Genomic DNA, 20,731 nt, shown 5'->3' with positions numbered 1-20,731 from the left:
GTTACCAATCAAAAAGAGCAACCATTTCTTTGGTAAATAACTCTTTATTACTGGAATTACAAAATACAAGAAAACCAGTACAGTATCAAAATAGCACATTAATAAGACGGACACTAGGTACAACTTCACAAAGGTGAAATCTTTTACATACAATGAAGAATTACAAGATCTGTTTGGACTGCTGCAATTCTTCTCCAGCTGCAGAATTCTTACTGTTTAAAAGCTGAGACTCGACCCCTAGATTTAAAAAGGTTCAAACAGGCTAACAAGTACGTAGCTTACAGAATCTCTGAGCAATTGTCAATAAAGCAAAGATTATGTACTACTCTTAAATCCTGGCAATAAGAAAAAAAATGTTTGTCAGAACATCTAAAGCATTTAAATGAAGTGTGCAAGTTGCAAAGTTGTCACTATCCCTAGATTCTGCTTGCCCAGTTGTTACCTATTTCTTTTCCCAGTGTTACGTTGGCAATTAATATTAACTATAATTGAGACAAAAGTAAACATCCAGGAGTTAGGTTTAGGGTAATTGTAGCGGTTGCAATGTCAGCTATCAATAGTTCAGCAAAAAGGCCCAACTACATCCATAATGTTGTACGAAATGATCCAAAAAGCCAGAACTGGTGTTATGAAAAAGTGACCAGCATTTAGGAAGGTTAGGAAAGGGAAAATTGAATTAAGGGTGTCTCACTGAGAGACCACACACATTTGTTCCAAATGGCTAATGAACAGCTGGCAATAATGTTACCCTCATGTTGACAAGCTGCTGATTAGGAAAATCTGCCTGAGAATGTCTTTTAAAAGTACTGCTAACATTATGACTGCCTCTTCTCTTTTACTTGCTGGCAATGAAATTAAAGTTACCATCACGGTCTCCCCACCTGCTTCCTTGTCCCCAGAAGAGAAAGCCTTTATAATGCCTGTGCCAAGAATAGCATCTGAAAAACTGAAGCACCTGCATGATTGGCAGTTTGACACTGTAGCTGATAACCTGATGTCACCAGTAACAAAAAGGCACATTCCAGGAATTGAATCTAACCTCCAAGCTCCCCACATTAGGTCAGCAGCACTGACAGATATTCCAACAGCAATTTTAATCAACATATATACAACATGCACTGCAATATCAAACAAAACAGATTCACAGTAAACAAAGGGGAGAGTTCAAGTTTTATTAACTGGAATGACATTACTAATCAAGTGCAAAACAATGCAAGCACTGAGAGATGGTACAGGTCATTCAAATTACAAAAACAACTTGGCTACAGAACATAGCATTACAGCTGATGGTAACCACAAAGACTTCCCCCTTTCAGGGCAAACAGTTTGGTTGGTCTCAACTTAAAGCTCCAAAATGTTTGTACCTCATTAACAGTGTGGTTTGTGATGACATGACATTTGGACCTGAGGAAAACCTAGGAAAGCAATCGTGAAGCTTTACTGTTGCAATCCTACTAACTGAACCTCAAATAAAAACATGGTTTGAGAATTTAAAATGATCAGCTACATATTCTGTACAATGCCTCAGAAAGAAAATTGACTTTTACATTTAATTAGTTCATTTATGAAACACCTACCTTTAATGATAATCCAGCACTCAAATATTTGAAAGAAAACCTACTGTTATGAATACTAAGCAGTATGTAAACTGGCCAATCATTAAACAACAAGGAAATTGGTTTTAAAAATCCTCAAATCAACAGAACAGGAAGAATCCACTTCTACCCATGTATGGAAAATATTGAACAGTAGCCTAAAGCATCAGATTGCACCCAACAACACTGCAACTTCCAGTCATCTGTTGTTTGGTGTATTGGCAGCTGGTGAAGGATAGCTCCCCTTTTTACTGTTAAGCAATAGTCCTCGTAGATAGCAGAGTAACAAGCTTGTGACCACAAGAAAGTAGTTGAGTAATAGTTCAATATTTTACCTGTTAAATTTAAACCATCAGAAATCAATTCTATTTTAAAATCCAAGTTAAAGTACTGACATGAACCACATCTCATTGCTTGCATGAAAAGGACATGACTATTCACTTCATTTCGGCAACTGAAGCGAGCTTTGTGAAAACCCAAGAGATTGGGGGTAAAGGATGCAAGTAGAAAGAGACAATTCACTGTCACTGTTTTGGAATCTCTTTTACTGAGAAGCTGTTCTTATTTCTGAATGCTATGGGCTGTTCCAAATAGATGTTAATTTCATTTAGATTGCACTTTATGATACATTAAGTACCCAATAACTCCCACTGTGACCCTGCATTTAAGTATGGACAGTCTTCAATGCCCAAACTGGCAGTCACAGACAGCACCATTCTACACTGCAACTATGCAAGTTAAGAACCATGTTAAAACTTCTCAGCCAATAGCTAATTTAGTCAGACTCTCTCACAATGATCAGAATTCTAAAAAGCAAATCAATCTGATAATCTTGCAGTCAAGGAGGTGTTACTGCAGTTATGGAGGGAATCCAAAAAAGTTTTCTGATTCTTCATTTCACAGGTGCCTAAGAACAGCTTTTATCCACATCGTGAGTTTATAAACAATTAAAACTGGAAGAGACTTAAAATAAAAGCGATATTAATTGGAAAAAGAGTTTTGATGGTTTGTATAGAGACTTCCAAAAATTGAACATTTGACTCAACTTATTTCTTTTATCAGATCACAAACAGTAACCTAATTTGCACTGGAAACTTGCTATGACAGTGAAAAGGGCAGTCTGAATTTTTAGCTTCAATTTACAGCCAAATTATAGAATTGCTGAACATCCTGGTAAAATTACACTACAAGAATATCAGACAAAAAACCTACCTTTTAAAGGATACACTTGAAAATGGAACAAGCTGGTTTTTAAAACATTCTGGAGAGTGGTTGAACCTAGGGCACTACAGGATTCAAACACTTATTCGGAGATAAGCAGGAATCAAGGTTCAAGCACTGACCAATAGATGCTTCCATTTTAGTGAGTGATCAACAGGTTGACTGGGCCATGATTTGCAAGCATTAACACACAACCTACACTTCAGGAGGATTTACAGTAGGTGTCAGGAGTAACATTTGACACAATGGCCCATGTTTGATCATGTGGGATCAGCGTCAGGAAGTTTGCTTCTTGCCCCGCACACTATTATAGTAATGAAGTCAACATGAATGCAATTGGATTATTTATCCTCTTTAAACTTTACTCATCAGTAGAAAATGGAGCTGATGCCTAGGTCTTATAAATGGGGAAATAAAGTGGAAATTTACAAAAACAAATTTATTTTCGGCTTGATCCCTGTGATGTAGGTGGTGGTGGGGGAGGTGGTGCAAATTGATAGGTCCCCTGGGACATGTAACTCAACAGTGAGTTGCTCTGTTGATATGTTTGAGACATCAGTGGCTGTGGCTGCTGCCCCATCCCATTCTGCCTGAATTGCGCAGAGGACTGTGGGGTTCGCCCTGCAGTGGCAGTGGATGAAGCACTATAATTACTTGAACCATAAGCCGTGCTTTGGGCAGCAGTACCATAACCGGAGGTACTGTAACTGCTCCCTGCACTTGAACTTTGGAAGGTACCCGTTTTCCCAAATCCTGCTTGAGTTACAGCCCCATATGTGCCTTGGTTAGTCCCCCCGTACAGCCCACTTTGGGTAAAATTTGGATACTGGACTGACTGTTGGCCATACACAGGGGTCCCAAAACTGTTGGTCTGTGCAGATCGGAAACTCTGCTTACTCAATGGACCGCCACTGTCTCGGGTATCTCTCTGGCTCCCGAACCTGCCCCCATCTCCCCTGTCTCTGCGATCCCCATCGAGGTCTCTAAAAGCCCGGCTGCGGCCTCTGTCACGATCGTCTCTGTACATGGTGTTAGGGTTGGAGCCAGTGGGCCGGTAACGAGAGCGGCCTCCTAGAGTGGGGGGAATAGAAACATGCTTAGTGAATTAGAATTAAATTGCACATCTGTATAACACATCCACATTGGTAAAAATTATTCCATCTCTTGTTGCTGAATGAAATACCAGATTTGACCACATACATTCGCCTCAAATTTACAATAAAGATGTAGGTAACTTTCTTCTCCCCTCTGTCCACCTACTGAAGCATATTCTCTCAAGTCACACAATAAACCATTCAGGTGAAAGGCTCCAAACCTCTTGACAGGCTGCCATAGTAATCTGTGTGAGTGCAGTCCAGCATAGAGACCCATCTCATTCAGTGAGGAACCTCTCACTCTACATATGCAGGGAACGGAGTGTGTGTCCTATATATTTACAGCACCATGTATTACAGCTCTTCCCCCTTTTACCGTTTGGACAAATGTAAGATTACTCATAAAATCCTGTAATAATCTGGACAAAAAAAAAGGCTTCAAATCCAAAATTATGGTCAAACTGAAGCTACAGAAAGTTGCAAATATTAAAATTTTCACTTCTGAAATTGGGCAAAACAGTATTTCAAGAGCTTTTATTCAAAACCATTTCACTGTCTCAGTGCAACAGCTAACGTTTGGAGGAGAAAGTTAAGGGAATTTAATTTTGAACAATCATTGCCAGTCCGACATTAGTCAGGTCTCCTTGGAAATAAGGAGAAATCTTGCAAGACGGAAGTTGTTGACGGAAGGTACTGAACCAGAGATTTATATTACAGCATAGAAGGCCTTTTTGACCTCCTCTCTCTGCTGCAATCTCAAATTAATGATGCCCTGTCCCACTCAATACCTCAACACCATCAATCTCGCAACAACTAATCCATCAACAGTTCCACTCCCATATTGTGCTACAGGCAGAATGTGAACCAAAAGAATATTTTCTTCTTTCACCGAACAATATTTGTGCTTTGAAAATTCTCCTCTCATCAGTGACAATTTATAATTAAGGACATCACTGATCCTTCAACCAGAAGGTGTTTATGTACTGTTAAAATTCTAGACAATTAAAAACCTCTACATCAGTCTTTTAACACTGAAAAGTACAGAACATCAATGGACCCTTTGGTCTACGATGTTGTGCCTAACATGACGCCAAATTAAACGAATCCCTTCTGCCTGTCCTTGGTCCATATCCCTCCATTCCTTGCATATTCACATGCTCATCTAAACGTCCCTTAAACACCTATTATAGCTGCCTCTACCCCTAACAGTGTGTTATACACTCCTACCACTGTAAAATATTTGCCCCTCACACCTCCTTTGAACTCTCCCCTTCTCACCTTAAATGCATACCTCTTAGAATTAGGCATTTCATCTCTGGGAAAAAGATTTGACTACCTATCCGCACATCTCAATTTTATAGACTTCTATGAAGTCTCCCCTCAGCCTCCACTGCTCAAGAGAAAACAACCTGAGTTTTTCTAGCATCATACCAGGCAACATTTTGGTAAACCAAAGCCTCCACATTATTCCTGTAATGTGGTAACCAGAAGTGAATGCAATACTCTTAAGCATGGCCTAACCAAAATCTTATAAAACTGCAACATAACATCCTGACTCTTGTACTCAATTCCCGAATCAGCACAGCATACGCCTTCTTAACTATAGTATCTACTGCTCTGGCCACTTTCAGGTAGCTATTGACTTGAACCCCAAGATCCCTCTGTTCAGGGTCCTGCTATTAACTGTATACGTTTCTTTAACATTTGATCTCCCAAAGTTCAGCACCTCACACTTATCCAGATTAATCACGATCTGCCATTTCTCCACCCTTATCTGATCTATATACATCTGTATCCTTTGACAACCTTCTACACTATGCACAACCCCCCTAATCTTTATATTGCCTAAAAAGGCACTCACTCACCCCCCCCCCTCTACATTTTCATCAGAATCATTTATCTATATCACAAACGGCAAAGGTCCCAGTTCAGATCCCTACTGAACACCACTAATCACGAATGTCCAGCCAGAAAAAAAACACCCTTCCACCACTATACTCTGTATTCTATCGGCAAGCCAATTCTGAATCTATGCATCTCGATCCCACGCATCTTAACCTTCTGGATGAGAATATCACGAAGGACTTGTCGAAAGCCTAAGTATAATCCATGTAGACAACATCCACTGCACTACCCTCATCGATTACCTTTGTATTTTTTGAGGTGACGACAATCAGTAAGACATGACCTGCCTTCCACAAAGCCATGCTGACTGTCCCTAATTAGGCCATGCTTTTCCAAATGCACATATACTCTCCAATAGCTTCCCAACCACCAATGTGACTCTCCGGTCTAATTTTTCCTGGATTATCCCTATTACCCTTCTTGAACAGGGAAACAACATTAGCTACTTGCCACTCCTCCTTCATTAACAATCTCTGGCATTGTCCTGCTGCATCCATGATCTTCAAAGGGACATTTATTTGTTACTTTCTAGCACTTGTACTGTTGCTTAACCTGCATTCTTATTCAACCTGCTCAGAGATGTTCTTAACTGTTGAGCCACTACCATTTTGCCACAAGAGGGCTCCTTATAGTAACTCCATAAAACATGTGACATATTTGATGGTTACATCTATCTGCATTCACACTTTTAGTTAAGTATTTGAACACCTAGGTTCTGCTGATGCAAATTGCAGCATATTTCCGTTGAACGTGTATTCTTCCACTTGATATTCTGGCTCATGTTATCTAATCTCATAGCAGCCACGAGCATCCTCACATAAGAGCTGATTCTTTCAAAGCACCTACAGTATGTTGTGTGTTCTATTTCAAGGTCTTACAAATTTGCTCGTTAGAAAAACTTCTGCTATAACTTCTACTTCAGGTAGTGTTCCAGATCATAACTGATGGTGCAAGTAAAACATCTAATCACATCCTTTTATTTTAGTCACTTATTCTGTGCCCTCCAGTTACAACTTGAAAGGAATACTGAGTGTAGAGACAATATCTTCCTTTAAAGAAAAAGCACAAGACTATCAAATTTTATGAATATTGGCTATCGAGGAATATTACATTGAATTGTGAGAAGAGAGAGGCTTATGGCAGATATCAAACGCTCAAAACAGCAGAAGTCCTAGAAGAGTACAGAATGTCAGGGATTAATCGAGAACAGTCAGTACGGTTTTGTTAAGAGGACATGTATGACCAACTTGATTTAATTTTTTTTAAGAGGTGACCAACCTCGTAGATGAGGGCAATGCTTTTGACATCATCTACTTGGGACTTGTTAAGATTTTGTATGCGAGACTGATAGCAAAGGCAAGAGCCCATGGGATCCAATGGAATTTGACAAATTGGATCAACAACTGGCTAAGTGGCAGGAAGCAGAGAGTGATGAGTAAGGTGTTTTCTGACTGGAATTCTGTGTCCAGTGGTGTCCCACAGGGATTAAAGTTGAGGTTCTTGCTATTTGTGTTTCATATAAATAATTTAGACTTGAATGTTGGAAGGTTACAAGTCTGCAGATGATGCAAAAACTGGTGCAGTGGTAAATAGTGAGGAGGCTAGCCTAAGATTACAGGAAGCTTTAGACAGGTTGGTCAGATAGGCTGACCAGTTGATCAATGTTAAAAATCACACAACACCAGGTTATAGTCCAACAGGTTTAATTGGAAGCACACTAGCTTTTGTAGCGACGCTCCTTCATCAGGTGATAGTTGATCAATGAAATTCAATTGGAGAAATGAGAGGTGAAGCACTTGGCTAAGACAAACAAGGCAAGGAATATTGATGAACAACAGGATCCTGGGAAGCACATAGTGTCAGAGGATCCTTAGTGTCAATGTCTCTTAAGGTAGGAGGACAGATGGAGATAGCAATCAAGAGGCTGTATGGTATATTTGCCTTTATTAATCAAGCCCTAGAGTTTAAGAGCATGGAGCCTATGTTGGAATTATATAAAATGTTAGTTAGACCACAGCTGGAGTATTGTGTATACAGAATGTGGTATACAGAATCCACATTATGGAGGGGATTTGATAGCACTGGAGAGGGTGCAGAGAAGATTTACCAGAAAGTTGCCTGGCCTGGAGATTGGTTTGTTTTCTTAACAGTCAGAGAAGGAGATGGAAAGGGAACATGATTGAGATGTATTCAAATTATGAGGGGCAATTATGACAGGAAGAAACTTTTCTCCTTGACTGAGGAATCAATAATCAAAGGGCATAGTTTTAAGTAAGGGCAGAAGGTTCAGAGGAGATGTGAAGCAAAAAAGAAATCTCACAGAGGGTGGTGGGAATTTGGAACTCACTGCTTATAAAAGGGTGATAGATAAACCCTCATAACATTAAGTTGTATTAGATGTTCACGGGCGATACCAAAGCTGTAGGCCAAATTCTGGAAAATGAGGGGCAAATAGTTAGATGATTGTTTTTGATGGGCGCAAACATGATCGGCTAAAGGACCTATTTCTGTGTTCTATGACTTTGTTATTCTGTCAAAACTACTGGTTATTTTGAATACCTCAATTCAAGCGTCTCAGTCTTTTCTACTTTTAACAGAACAATCCCATATTCTTTAATACCTCCAAATAACTACTATTCCACAACTTTGTTCCATTCCAGCACGTTTGCTTTTGTACCCTGTCCCAGGCCACAGGATCTTTCTTAAAGTTTGGTAACCAGATTTGATTTCAATACTCTTGCAGATTTAGAAAGGCTTACCATGCCTGCCACCCATTTGCCTATTTGGCTAAAGTGTTCAAGGTAAAGGACTGAGAGCAAGAAATGACAGGAAAAAGTGTTAACAATCAGAGCTCAGATCTTGGCTTGAGTGTAATCAGTGATTGGATAAAACAGTGTACATTCACGATAATGAGGTAGTTTTAGCTAAGGGGCACTGCCTATTAAAGGAAGACAAGCAAGCATCTTAAACACTGATTAATGATTTTGAAATAAACACTTGACATTCGCCCCTTCTACAAGTGTCTCAGCAATGACATTCCTAAAATGACCCGAGTTCCCGATCCCAGGTTCGCTACATGGAAGCTAGTGTTCAGGAATCAGCTTTTAACAGGATCTGGTCTAGTGAAGTGCCCAATCAGTAGAAAAATGAGAAATTAAAGAATTCAGTTACCTCTTCCGCTTCCTCTCCCATGATCAACAAGTTGTAAGAGTTTTGGGTTAATGGCTTGATTGGCCTCTTCCAGCACTTTGATCAGCTCCCTAGCTTGTTTCACATTGCCTGGTGTGAAGAAGGTGTAGGCCGTGCCTTTATTAGTACTGCGTGCTGTACGGCCAATGCGATGTACATAGTCCTCAGAGGAATTGGGATAGTCGTAATTGATGACAAATTTGATGTCTTCCACATCTGTAAAAGCAGAGTTGCAGTGTGGTGTGGAGAGATGGGGAATGTGCCAAATTGAAGCAGCACAAACAGCACACCACAACAGCCAGGTAGAAAGAGATCAGTTAAAACAAAGATTCGAGTACAAGTACCTTTACAGTTTATGTTACTGTACTGCAATGGATCCCCCATCACATGCAGAGTTTTAAAAACCCACACCATGCTTTGAAACTTCACATATCAAACAGCAGAACAGGGAGCACAAACATAAAACAGCTTTTTCTGAACTACTTATAGTGCACATATCTCTGTCAGGAGAGCAGATCCACCAATCTACCAACCAGAAAATCAACTGGAATTCTCAAAACACATTGCTCCAGAACACAGACCATTCGTTTCAGTCTGGGACGCATTGCTTCTCTTTAGTTAAGTTCCTGACTTAGAGATTATGTATTTGGGAAAACTAGACATCATTGCACATCAATTATAAACACATTTACAGCGCCTGTAAGTGCTCCTTTCACCAGCTTTAACTTCTAAAGGAGATGCAGATAAATCCGATTCAATCAAGAAAGGCTGTGCATTACCATTTTACATAATAAAAAACAAGGTATTTTAAACTTTTACAGGACTTGATCTCTATCCAACTTCTTGTATCTTAGACACAGCTCAAACAAAAACTGTTAAAGAAATAGCTGAGCTTTGACAAGCCTGTAGACGTAACAGTGGCTGATCCAAAGACAGACAAGAAAGAGGGAGTTAGTTCCACAAAGGTAGATGGAACATGACCCATCCTGCACAAATCCATTTCCAATATTGGTGAAGCTTGTTATAATTGTACTATTCTGCATCCCACTTTCATGCCATAAAAGAAACAACACAAGAACAAGTGACCTCTAAGTACCAACGGAATCACAGAACTTATGTGGCAGGGCGTATCTCACAGTGGACATTTGCTGGATCTGAATATCTTGCTCATCTTAGCATTCTCACAAAACCCTGAAACCTCAGTTTTTAATATAACAGTTCACAAACTTCAGACTAAAATCCTAACCTGCCATTAACCACCAATACCTTCAAACAAAAACAAACAATCTTAACTTTGAAAAGTGATTAACCCAACACCCTTGCAGGAAGGATATACGAATAACAAAGATTTCCTCACTCTTGCTTCAGTCAAATATGCTCAGACTTTTACTTTGGGGGAAAAACAAATTGCTACACAGAAAGTCCAGTAACTTGGATTTATTGTACTATTTGATACTAGAGTACAGTTTAAATTAAATTAAAATTAAATTAAATTTAAATTACAGATTAAAGCACTCCTGAAAACAAGGAGCCCGGTCATTTAGCAATAAAGGATAAAATGAGAATAACTCTACAGTACCAAATGTCAACATATACAACACTTCCCCAGGCACCATACTAAACAAAATAACAGCTAATGGTGCTACCAGAGATACAGTTTACAGGAAGAGCTAAGTTACAAATGATGTTACTTTGAACATAGTATATAGGCACACAGTGATGCTCGAGTTATAGCTACTGACTCTGTCAAATAAGAAAACATACCAATATTTCCCAAAAGCCCCACGGAGAGCTTGATTGGCTTAAATAACAAGTATTATTTAACCCTGGTCTCAAATATAGATCTGTGAAGAAATACTTCAAGTTTCCAATTCCTAAATGCTGCAGTAACGTGAACTTCAGTTCACAATGCTCTTTAAGGCTAGAAATTATCATCGAATCATTGGTATCTGACCACTAGAATCTATTCTGGTACTCCAGAATGCTGGCACAACACTGACTAGCTGACCATTGACTGACATATTTAGATTTAGACTAAAGTGTCAGATTCTTCTGCAATATTCTGAATGGAGTAATCACGTAAGAAATCTTCTATACAATATTCTCAAGTAAAATTCTTGGCTAGATTATAATATTTATGGGTATACATATACATTTATATAATCAAGAATTATAATGCTTCAAAACACTACAAAACACTCATTATCTCATACTGAAGACTGGGTCTCAATGATGTCTAACTTATAACAACCCTGGAATCTGAGAGTTGGAATGTGTTTGGAATTTGGCTTCGTGCAACTACTGATTACTTGTGACAACCTTCTAAAACCAAAACTACACCGTTCTACTGGCCATCACCATAATTTATTCTTGCCTTTAGTGAATGGGCACAAAGCTGAGTGGCCAACAATATCTTGAAATTATTGAAGCAGCAAGCATTTTTCAGTTCAGATTCTGAATTATAAAGGAGCCCTTCTGCAGGGAATTAGTCTGAGTTTTTTTAAGCAACTGATTTCTACAAACATTTTAACTGTACCCATGGACTCTAATGATCAAGGTCAACAACACGCCCTATGTTAGCTCCTACTGTAGTAGTAACTGCATGATAATTTTAAACATCAGTGATAATTCCAGATTAATGATATAACTTAACCCTTTACAATCTGCATTTTAGAAGATGATGCCTAGACAACAGATTTCCTCCCTGCTGTGTTGAGTAGTATTTACCAGTCCGATGCACACTCCCTCCATCGTACTGCCGCAGCCAATCCCGTTTCTTTGGTTCTGGTGGTCTCCTTTCGACCTCCGCCCTGCGACACGGGACCAGTGGAGCTGGGAGAGCATGCATCGAGCATTCCCTTGTAGCGAGAGGTCCCACACGCTGGGATGGATGGCTGAATACATTTCTGTAGCCCGACTTTCAGGGGGCACCAAAGGGCTGCAGTTTGTCATTAAATTAGGTCCTCCAACCCACTCTCCAAAAACAAGGCAACTCCCAACCCATGCTGTATCCCAATCCCAGACTTACTTTTAAACATTTCAGAATATTTTTCTTTGAAATTTACTGACAAACTATTATTGAAGTCTGTTTCTCATTACAAGAATGGGCTCAAGTTTCACTATGCTATCTCTTCCTATTTTAAATAAAAAGGATGAACATTACAGTGACTGAACTACTCACCCCAATAGACAGTCAGAAGTAAAGAGATAAACAGATATGAAAAATGTACATGAAAAATGAAAAACAAATCATTATAGCACATATTGATATCAAATAGAGACGGAAGCAGACAAACAGCAGAGATATGGATCTCAAGTAGCAAGGTTTAAATGACAGCCCATCCTAAAGGACAAAAATCTATTACAATAGTGAAAGCCAAAAGCTTATATCACCTGTGTCCTACTATCCATAGTTATTGACAAATGACAGCCACCTTTCCATATTTTATAATCTCATTGTTTAACTGTAAAAGGTCTGCATCTCAGAAAGCTGCATTTATGAAGCCAAACTTACTTGCCAGCTTCAGGTGACAAGACGACAGTACTTTTCAATGTTAACATTTATTTCCATAGCTTGGAGAATGTGGATCACCAAAATGGGCACCTTAACACCAATAGCAAGCCACAAGACAGGTTTACTGAATAACCAAATGCCAGTCAGTGAGCTGCCTGCAACTATACACTAGAGGTACTGCAAACTGAACTGAAAAGAAGCTGAGTGATCTTACGCACCGCACCAGTACTGTATTACAGTGTGCTAGGATGAGCTCAGTTATGACCAACACTTAGCTATCAGCTCTAGTGTCGTATAGGGTATTCTGCTAGTTGGTTGGTATTTTTCAGATAACTTGCACATACTCAACTAACCAGAGGGAGCATTTTTTCCAGCAGCCTTTTATTGTGGAGAAGTAAAAGGTATTAGAATGATAAACCCAAACCATGACAAAAGGTTAACATTATGTGAAGCAATGCAAGGGGCTCGTGTACTATATCTTTTAAATTATTACCAAGTGAAAGATCTAAGTGATGTCCCTGACATTGAAGTTATGGAGAAGCTCCGATAATTCTTTCCCAGTTGGCAACAAAAGACAGGAAAAGCTATGTTAAGGAATAAGGGACAGAGAAACAAAGTGTGGAGCATAAAAATTGAGACTTTCCAAATTCTTTAAAATTATTTTGATTGCTTTTTAATATTACCCTGCTATGATTGCTGTGCACTATAGACTGCAGATTTTAAAACTCAGAGCCCATTATTAATGGCAGACTGGGAAAAATATTAAGAAATGTTGCTGCTCCTATGATTTGATCAAAACACATGGCAGATATTTCATTCTCTTGCAACTAGCACTTCCCCACAGAGAAAGTTTGCTTTGCACCAGAAAACCTCAAGCCCCTAACACAATATTCACAGCTGGCCTTATAAACTATTGTCTACTGGCTCTCCACAATATTATGTTTCAAAACAAAACTTTTCCCACCCTGGTAGAATCAGTCGGTAACAAGAAACAGACTGTAACCTACATGAAATAGTTCTTCGTTTTGTAGTAAATTCTACAATGGCTAGGCAAGATGCAGAAACAGCAATCTACTCATTCCTACCTTAAAAACTTTTTTTGCAACCCGCTTTTCGGGCAGCGCAACTCAGACAGGCCCAAGATGTTACCGGACAAGCCCCGACATGACGTCCTGTGAAGGTGAGGGAGATACTTGGCATGCTTGGCAGTAGGGGTTTCACAGTAGTTGAGAGTAAACTGTTTGCACCACGTTACTCCAGTTCTCATCAGAAACCAGACCCCAGGGATTGCAATAGAGCCACAAATCCAGCAGATGGATCAGTTGGCTGCAATTGTTGCTAACCAGCGGGGATTCAGTAGTTTCTTTTTGCAGTATGAACTAAGAATGAGCAAACTGTTCCATCTGGAGTTTCCCCATTAAGGGGCCCTAATTTTGTAACAGCCATACTTAACAAACCTTCTAACCCTTTAAAGTAAAGAGACCAAGAACATATACGCCATTAATTCCTAGTTTATTACCAGTGCCCGTTAAAGGGGAAGTTACTTCGGAACAGTCTGTCCATCTCAGTGTGAAACAGTGGGCCACTGTCAGTGCATGCATGGTGTTCCCATTAGTAGCTAGAAAGATTTGTTTCTAGCTCTGAGGCACTTAACAGTTTGAGTGCAGAACTGGCCGGCCATGTAAATGTAGTGCTTGGTGTGAAACCCCTAATCAGCAGACAATTCCACACGCCCCTTAGTTTCAGCAGTAAACCAATTATAAGTAAATCAAATTTGGATCATACAAGGGAAATGTCAGAATTTAACAGGGAATTTTGGTTCTGCTTTCAATTTTCTGATCTTGGAACTGGCTTTTGTGCTGGTTTTCAATGAACAGGGTTTCAGATAAAGCCACTTTTGTCAGTAAAATACTGAAATTATACTGAATTCCAGCTGTTAGAAAACTGAAGAGATAAATTGCTAAACAGGCTCTTTCAGACCAAGCTGGGGATACACAAAATTAAGTTGTATCCCTTAGACAACAAATCTATTTGTAACTGATTTCAAAGCCCATTAGCCATCAGGATGCCCACAAATCAAGGGTTCAGCCTGCCTCACTGCTACATTCAAAAGCAGTTTACATTAATCTCTTTCAAGTGTGGGTTCTTTAAGTGCTTCTAGTGCAATAAGGGTACTCTACATGTGCACAATCAGGGAGCACATTAGCACAATTTCTATTGCCCCTTGTTATTAATCTAACACAGTGTTAGATGTGCCAGGAAAACAAATGCAGCACCTGAACAACACAATTGCCATTAAAAAAATACTTCAAAAGGCAAGGCTTTCCTGCATCTGGATCACGCAACTGCAGGGTCCAAACTTCTAACAGGTACCCATGCAATCTTTCACATATATTACACAAAACAATAGTTTCTGTTTGGATCATAATAATGACTCAAACCTCATCAACAACTCTAGCATAACTGAGGGCAACAGCTGATGTTATGCAAGTGGAATCCAGAATATAGCAGTAATAGAAGTTTCTGTAATTGAAGTCCAGATTTCATAGAGTGAATACTGATAAATAAAGTATCCAAAAGGTTCAGTGCTCCACTTTCAAAAGGAATTCTGGAGTCACAGAACAAATTTACACCAGCTATTAAACAGCCTTATGGTTAAGTGTACTATGTCTACTGACCTCTCAGAAGTACACTTGAATACATGTTCCCATTTTTGGAATATCTCTCATCAAGTAAGGGGCAACATTTAACATGTATCCAGAAATCTCAACTAAATGTGCCCAGACTGTGCACAGAGCCATAAATTCAGCTGGACCCCACTGTACACCATCTGACTAAGATGGGTAAGATTACCTGGAACCTGTATAGTATCCTGGTTGATAGGTGAACTCGGGTAGTACAGAGCCTTATTGCCTCATTGCTAGGCTATGCTGGTTTGATGGGCAAGTCAATATCTATGAAGTCCCCTAAGTATTCTCTCCAATAAGATGGCTTGGAGCAGGGCTTGAACCCCACAAGGCCAGGACAAGCTGGATATTCAGTCAGTTGGAAAAAACATTATCTGAAGACCCTATTTATTTAACGAACCAGTCCGCTGCAGAGGTTGAACCAGACAGTGCCAGGGCGAGCTGGATAACAGAAGTCGGGGTAAACATTATCCGAAGACCCCAAATTTGGGACAGCCAGCCCAGTGCATAGGGGTTAAGACCCCACACGGTAAGGCTAAGCTTGGTTTATGTAGGTGGCGGTAGATGGATATCTCCTCTCCCTCTTGGTGCTCGTTTTGTCATGCCTAGGCCTTGCCGCAGGCCTGTACCTTAATACAAAAACAAAGAGACATTTTAAAAAACAAAAATAAGTCACTTATTTAAAAAGCTCAAGATGGTGGGGAAATCACACTACGTCACTTTAAATATCGCTTTCCTCTTTCAGTTTAGGCAATTTCATAGCTTGATCTGTAATACTTTTTCCTGCAAACAAGTTGAGTACAAACCTAGACCTCGAGATGCAACATCAGTTGCAATAAGGATTGGTGCCTTTCCGGATCGGAATTCTGCAGGAATAGGAGAAAAGCACTTCATTACAAACACTATGTGTAAAACCATATCATCTCTTCTCATTCCTTCAATATACAGGAAGCTTAACTCAATTCATTTTATGTGTAAATTATTTACAAGCAATTGAAAACGTTAAATACTTGTATGCTGCCATACGAGCTCAAAAACACATATCAAAAATAATTTCACAAAAGAGGAATTGCAAGAGCAAAAAGAACTTTAAAAAGAGTGATACCCAAAGAAGAAAATGTCACCAGTTTGACCATTTGATCAAAGTTAAAAAGCTATAGAAATCTCTTCTAGAGGACGTGAAGGGGTGCAGAAAGAGTGTCAACCTAAGCATAGTTGGGATAATGGATGTCAAAAAGCAGTTGCAGATATGATAGGATGGCACAAGACAGAGGAGTGTGGCATAGCATAATAGATCTCTTGGTATAGGGGAGCTACAAGCAGCAGCTACTTTAGCAATTTGTGGGAAAACAGTCGAGGAAAGACCAGTGCTGTACAAATACATATAGGATTTCAAGGAGGTATCTAACAAAACGTCATACGAGAAATTAATAGATGGAGGTACATGGAGTTAATCAGAAAGTGGTAGAGTAATTGAAATAGATGGATAATTTTTTTCCCCCAGATAGTAAGGTGTTATGCAAGGAATAGTTTTCAGTTCATATTCTTCTCAACTTTTGTAAATGAAGTAGACTATTATGCAGGAAGTAGCATTATGAAGTTTGTAGATACTACAAACAAGTAGTTACTAGACAAGTTGATGAGGATCGAGTAGTGGATGTTGTGTATATGAACTTCAGTAAGGCATTTGATAAGGTTCCCCATGGTAGGCTCGTTCAGAAGGTCAGGAGGAATGGGATACAGGGAAATTTAGCTGTCTGGATAAAGAATTGGCTGGTCGACAGAAGACAGCATGTGGTAGTGGAAGGAAAATATTCTGCCTGGAAGTCAGTGGTGAGTGGTGTTCCACAGGGCTCTGTTCCTTGTCCTCTACTCTTTGTAATTTTTATTAATGACTTGGATGAGGAGATTGAAGGATGGGTTAGCAAGTTTGCAGACGACACAAAGGTTGGAGGTGTCGTTGACAGTATAGAGGACTGTTGTCGGCTGCAGCGTGACATTGACAGGATGCAGAGATGGGCTGAGAGGTGGAAGATGGAGTTCAACCTGAATAAATGCAAAGTGATGCATTTTGGAAGGTCGAACTTGAAAGTTGAGTACAGGATTAAAGACAGGATTCTTGGCAGTGTGGAGGAACAGCGGGATCTTGGTGTGCAGGTACATAGATCCCTTAAAATTGCCACCCAGGTGGACAGGGTTGTTAAGAAAACATATGGTGTTTTGGTTTTCATTAACAGTTTAAGAGCCGTGAGATCTTGTTGCAACTCTATAAAACTTTGGTTAGACCGCACTTGGAATACTGTGTCCAGTTCTGGTCGCCCTATTATAGGAAAGAGATGGATGCTTTGGAGAGGGTTCAGAGGAGGTTTACCAGGATGCTGGTAAACTTACGAAGAGAGATCTCTCTTACGAAGAGAGATTGACTGAGCTCGGACTTTTTTCATTGGAAAAAAACAGCAAGACAGGGGGCCTAATTGAGGTGTACAAGATAATGGGAGGCATAGATAGAGTTGATAGCGAGAAACTTTTCCTAGGGCAGAAATTGTTAACATGAGGGGTCATAGTTTTAAGCTGGGTAAAAACAATGACTGCAGATGCTGGAAACCCGATTCTGGATCAGTGGTGCTGGAAGAGCACAGCAATTCAGGCAGCATCCGACGAGCAGCAAAATCGACATTTCGGGCAAAAGCCCTTCATCAGGAATAAAGGCAGAGGGCCTGAAGCGTGGAAAGATAAGCTAGAGGAGGGTGGGGGTGGGGAGAGGAGAAAGTACTATAGGTGAATGGGGGAGGAGATGAAGGTGATAGGTCAGGGAGGAGAGGGTGGAGTGGATAGGTGGAAAAGGAGCTAGGCAGGTCGGACAAGTGCAGACAAGTCAAGGGGACAGTGCGGCGCTGGAAGTTTGACCTGGGAGTTGCAGTGGGAGGGGGACTCCCTGAGATTCTTGTAGAGAGAGGAGGAAAACTTCTTCAAGGCAGGCATCTTGGTGGAAAGTATAGAGGGGATGTCAGAGGCAGGTTCTTTACGCAGAGTTGAGAGCGCCATGGAATGCGTTGCCAGCAGCAGTTGTGGAAACGAGGTCATTGGGGGATATTTAAGAGACTGCTGGACATGTATATGGTCACAGAAATTTGACAGTTTGTACATTAGGTTTACCTCATATGAGGATCAATGGTCGGCACAACATCGTGGGCTGAAGGGCCTGTTCTGTGCTGTACCGTTCTATGTTCTACAAAACTTAAAATGCTTAGTTATGGCCTTTTGGATGACAGGCTGAATGCTGAGGGGGGAGAAGCATAGCCTCTGGAGATCAGCATGGCAAAGTGTGAAAGAATACAATTTGGATAAGTAAAACGGAAAGTCAGTTTACAGTAGATGACGAGGTTGGGCAACAATACAATCGATCATCTATAAAACCCTCCTCCACCCCACTGCACTCACAAAGTATCTTTCTCCTTCGACCCCCCCAATCTCACTCTCTGTTGCCAGTGAATGCAAGCAAATCATGACTTAACTTCATTCAGCAGATCCAGAGGCTGCTGATTGCACTTTCAAAACTCTGCTGGCCACCTTTTAGGGACTGAGGAGTGTTTACACAGTAGCTTCAAGGAGTTAAAGAAACTAAATCAACTGTGGAAAGAATGGGTTGAACCAAAGGTCTTTTTTTGTGTTATCGGTTCTTATAATGGTCTTTAGGGAGTTCCCATCTGTCTTGAAAATGGGATTCATTAATAACGCTCGAAAATGGTTACAAACCCAAATTCTACAATTCATTTGAGTAACTGAAATTCATAATACTAAAACAACACTAAGTTATTAATTACATAAAAAAACTCTTGCTTGTAACATGAAAAAGACATCCATTTTTACCATTTAGGACCCAGTCTCTCTCAGGCTGACTTTTATCTCCATGAATGCACATTGCTGGCCACCTACAAGAATGAAGAAAAGGAGCAAGGCTTTAAAAAGGCAAAAAACAAGGTTGTCACCATATTCTGGAACCACCCACAAGTCAATTCCTTCTGAAAGCAGGTCTGCACTTGCCCTCTTGGGTTTCCCTGGCACAAATGCTACTCAGTCTGGAAAGCACAACAGTTGAACTGCTCCACAGTCTCTATACCCTGGTATGTCTTATCCATTCATCCAAGTTACAGTGCTGTGCGTCAATTAATAACCTCTCACTAAAATATCAAAAATTCAAGTTTCATATACCTGATATAGCTATAAATAAAAAATGCTTCCTTCAAATCTGAGGGTTGGGGACCGTAACAACACCTACCCGTCTCTCCGCATTCTCCGAGTCAGATCGTCACAGCGACGTTTGGTCTCTACAAAGATGATGGTCTTATTTTCTTTCTCTGCCATGATTTCCTCCATCAGATGTAGCAATCTACAATTGAATACACACATTCAAGACTGAGAGGTGGTGTTTTTAATGAGTCAGTTTTAGGCATTTTACTCTTAGATGCTAGTGTAGGAAATAGGTTGTGCAATGAAACTTCACAAAGTAGTAGACAGCAGGAGATAAAAACATTTCAAGCAGTATTTAGAGTAGTTCTGATCAGTTGGAAATAACAGTGCTACATAAATACAGGTAATGAACATCTCCAAAAAGACATTATACCACTGACCAAAAACATTCAAGATTGTTGGTAAATTATTATATAGGAGATAAGAATGCTCAACTCTCATTCAACCACTGGGAGTGGTCGGCACATGGATTGTTCTGCTTCAAAAGATGGTGGAAGCTGATTGCAGAAATATTAAGAATGAGTTAGACAGATATTGAAATGGGCTGAGCAGTTCCACTCTGTGCAAATTTCCTATGAGTCTATAAATACAGACATCATTATGAGAAGTCCTCCACCTCACAGAGTGAGGTACCACCTGACAAAGTATCAAGGCACACTCACTTCAGATCCTTCTCAGTCTCCTGACACACATCAACAATTTGGAGAATATTGTGGTTCGCACTCAGCTCCAGGGCTCCAACATTGATCTGGATATAATCACGCAGGAAATCCTCTGCTAGCTGCCGCACCTCTTTAGGCCAAGTAGCACTCCACATCAGGGTTTGTCGGTCCGGCTGAACAAAAGAGAAGTTATTCAGTTTCTCACACCATGCATCTCCACAAAGTGTCAATTTCAATTACTTCAGTTTCAGACTATGAAAATACTGATGGCATTACTTTGTTCAGAATGAAGGGCATTTATTCTCAAGCTGTGTGAACTAGTGCCTGATTTTAATAGCATTACACTGCCTTATAGAGACAGTGCAATTTTCACAATGCTTTCAACTGACACTATTCTTACCCGGATCTGCTCCACAATCTTCCGGATCTGAGGTTCAAACCCCATATCTAACATGCGGTCAGCTTCGTCCAGGACCAGGTAAGTACATCGACGCAGATTTGTCTTCCCAGCTTCTAGAAAGTCAATTAGACGGCCTGGGGTTGCAATACAGACTTCTACTCCTAAAACAGAGAAACAGCTGATGAAGAAAATACAGTTCAGAGGCTTGCTCTG

At 40.1% G+C, this 20,731-nt stretch overlaps 1 protein-coding gene across 1 annotated transcript in view; it reads right to left on the bottom strand.

The window, feature by feature from the left end:
- Positions 1–1,158: 1,158 nt before the first annotated feature.
- LOC122542344 (putative ATP-dependent RNA helicase DDX17) overlaps positions 1,159–20,731 on the bottom strand; it is a 43,743-nt gene continuing 24,170 nt past the window's right edge. The window contains exons 7-13 of the mRNA XM_043680022.2: positions 20,519–20,679; positions 20,119–20,291; positions 19,485–19,595; positions 19,076–19,137; positions 16,012–16,071; positions 8,987–9,220; positions 1,159–3,887 (exon numbers count right to left, since the gene is read on the bottom strand). Of these exons, the coding sequence (XP_043535957.2) occupies positions 3,256–3,887; positions 8,987–9,220; positions 16,012–16,071; positions 19,076–19,137; positions 19,485–19,595; positions 20,119–20,291; positions 20,519–20,679 (1,433 nt within the window). The 3' untranslated portion in view covers positions 1,159–3,255. The remainder of the gene's footprint in view (positions 3,888–8,986; positions 9,221–16,011; positions 16,072–19,075; positions 19,138–19,484; positions 19,596–20,118; positions 20,292–20,518; positions 20,680–20,731) is intronic.

The sequence above is a fragment of the Chiloscyllium plagiosum genome, unplaced genomic scaffold (genome assembly GCF_037043375.1).
Source record: "Chiloscyllium plagiosum isolate Xiang-an unplaced genomic scaffold, Cpla_swu_hap1 HiC_scaffold_33, whole genome shotgun sequence".
Taxonomy (NCBI): domain Eukaryota; kingdom Metazoa; phylum Chordata; class Chondrichthyes; order Orectolobiformes; family Hemiscylliidae; genus Chiloscyllium; species Chiloscyllium plagiosum.
The sequence above is the reverse complement of the archived record's forward strand: the minus strand, read 5'-3'. Positions and strand labels throughout refer to the sequence as shown.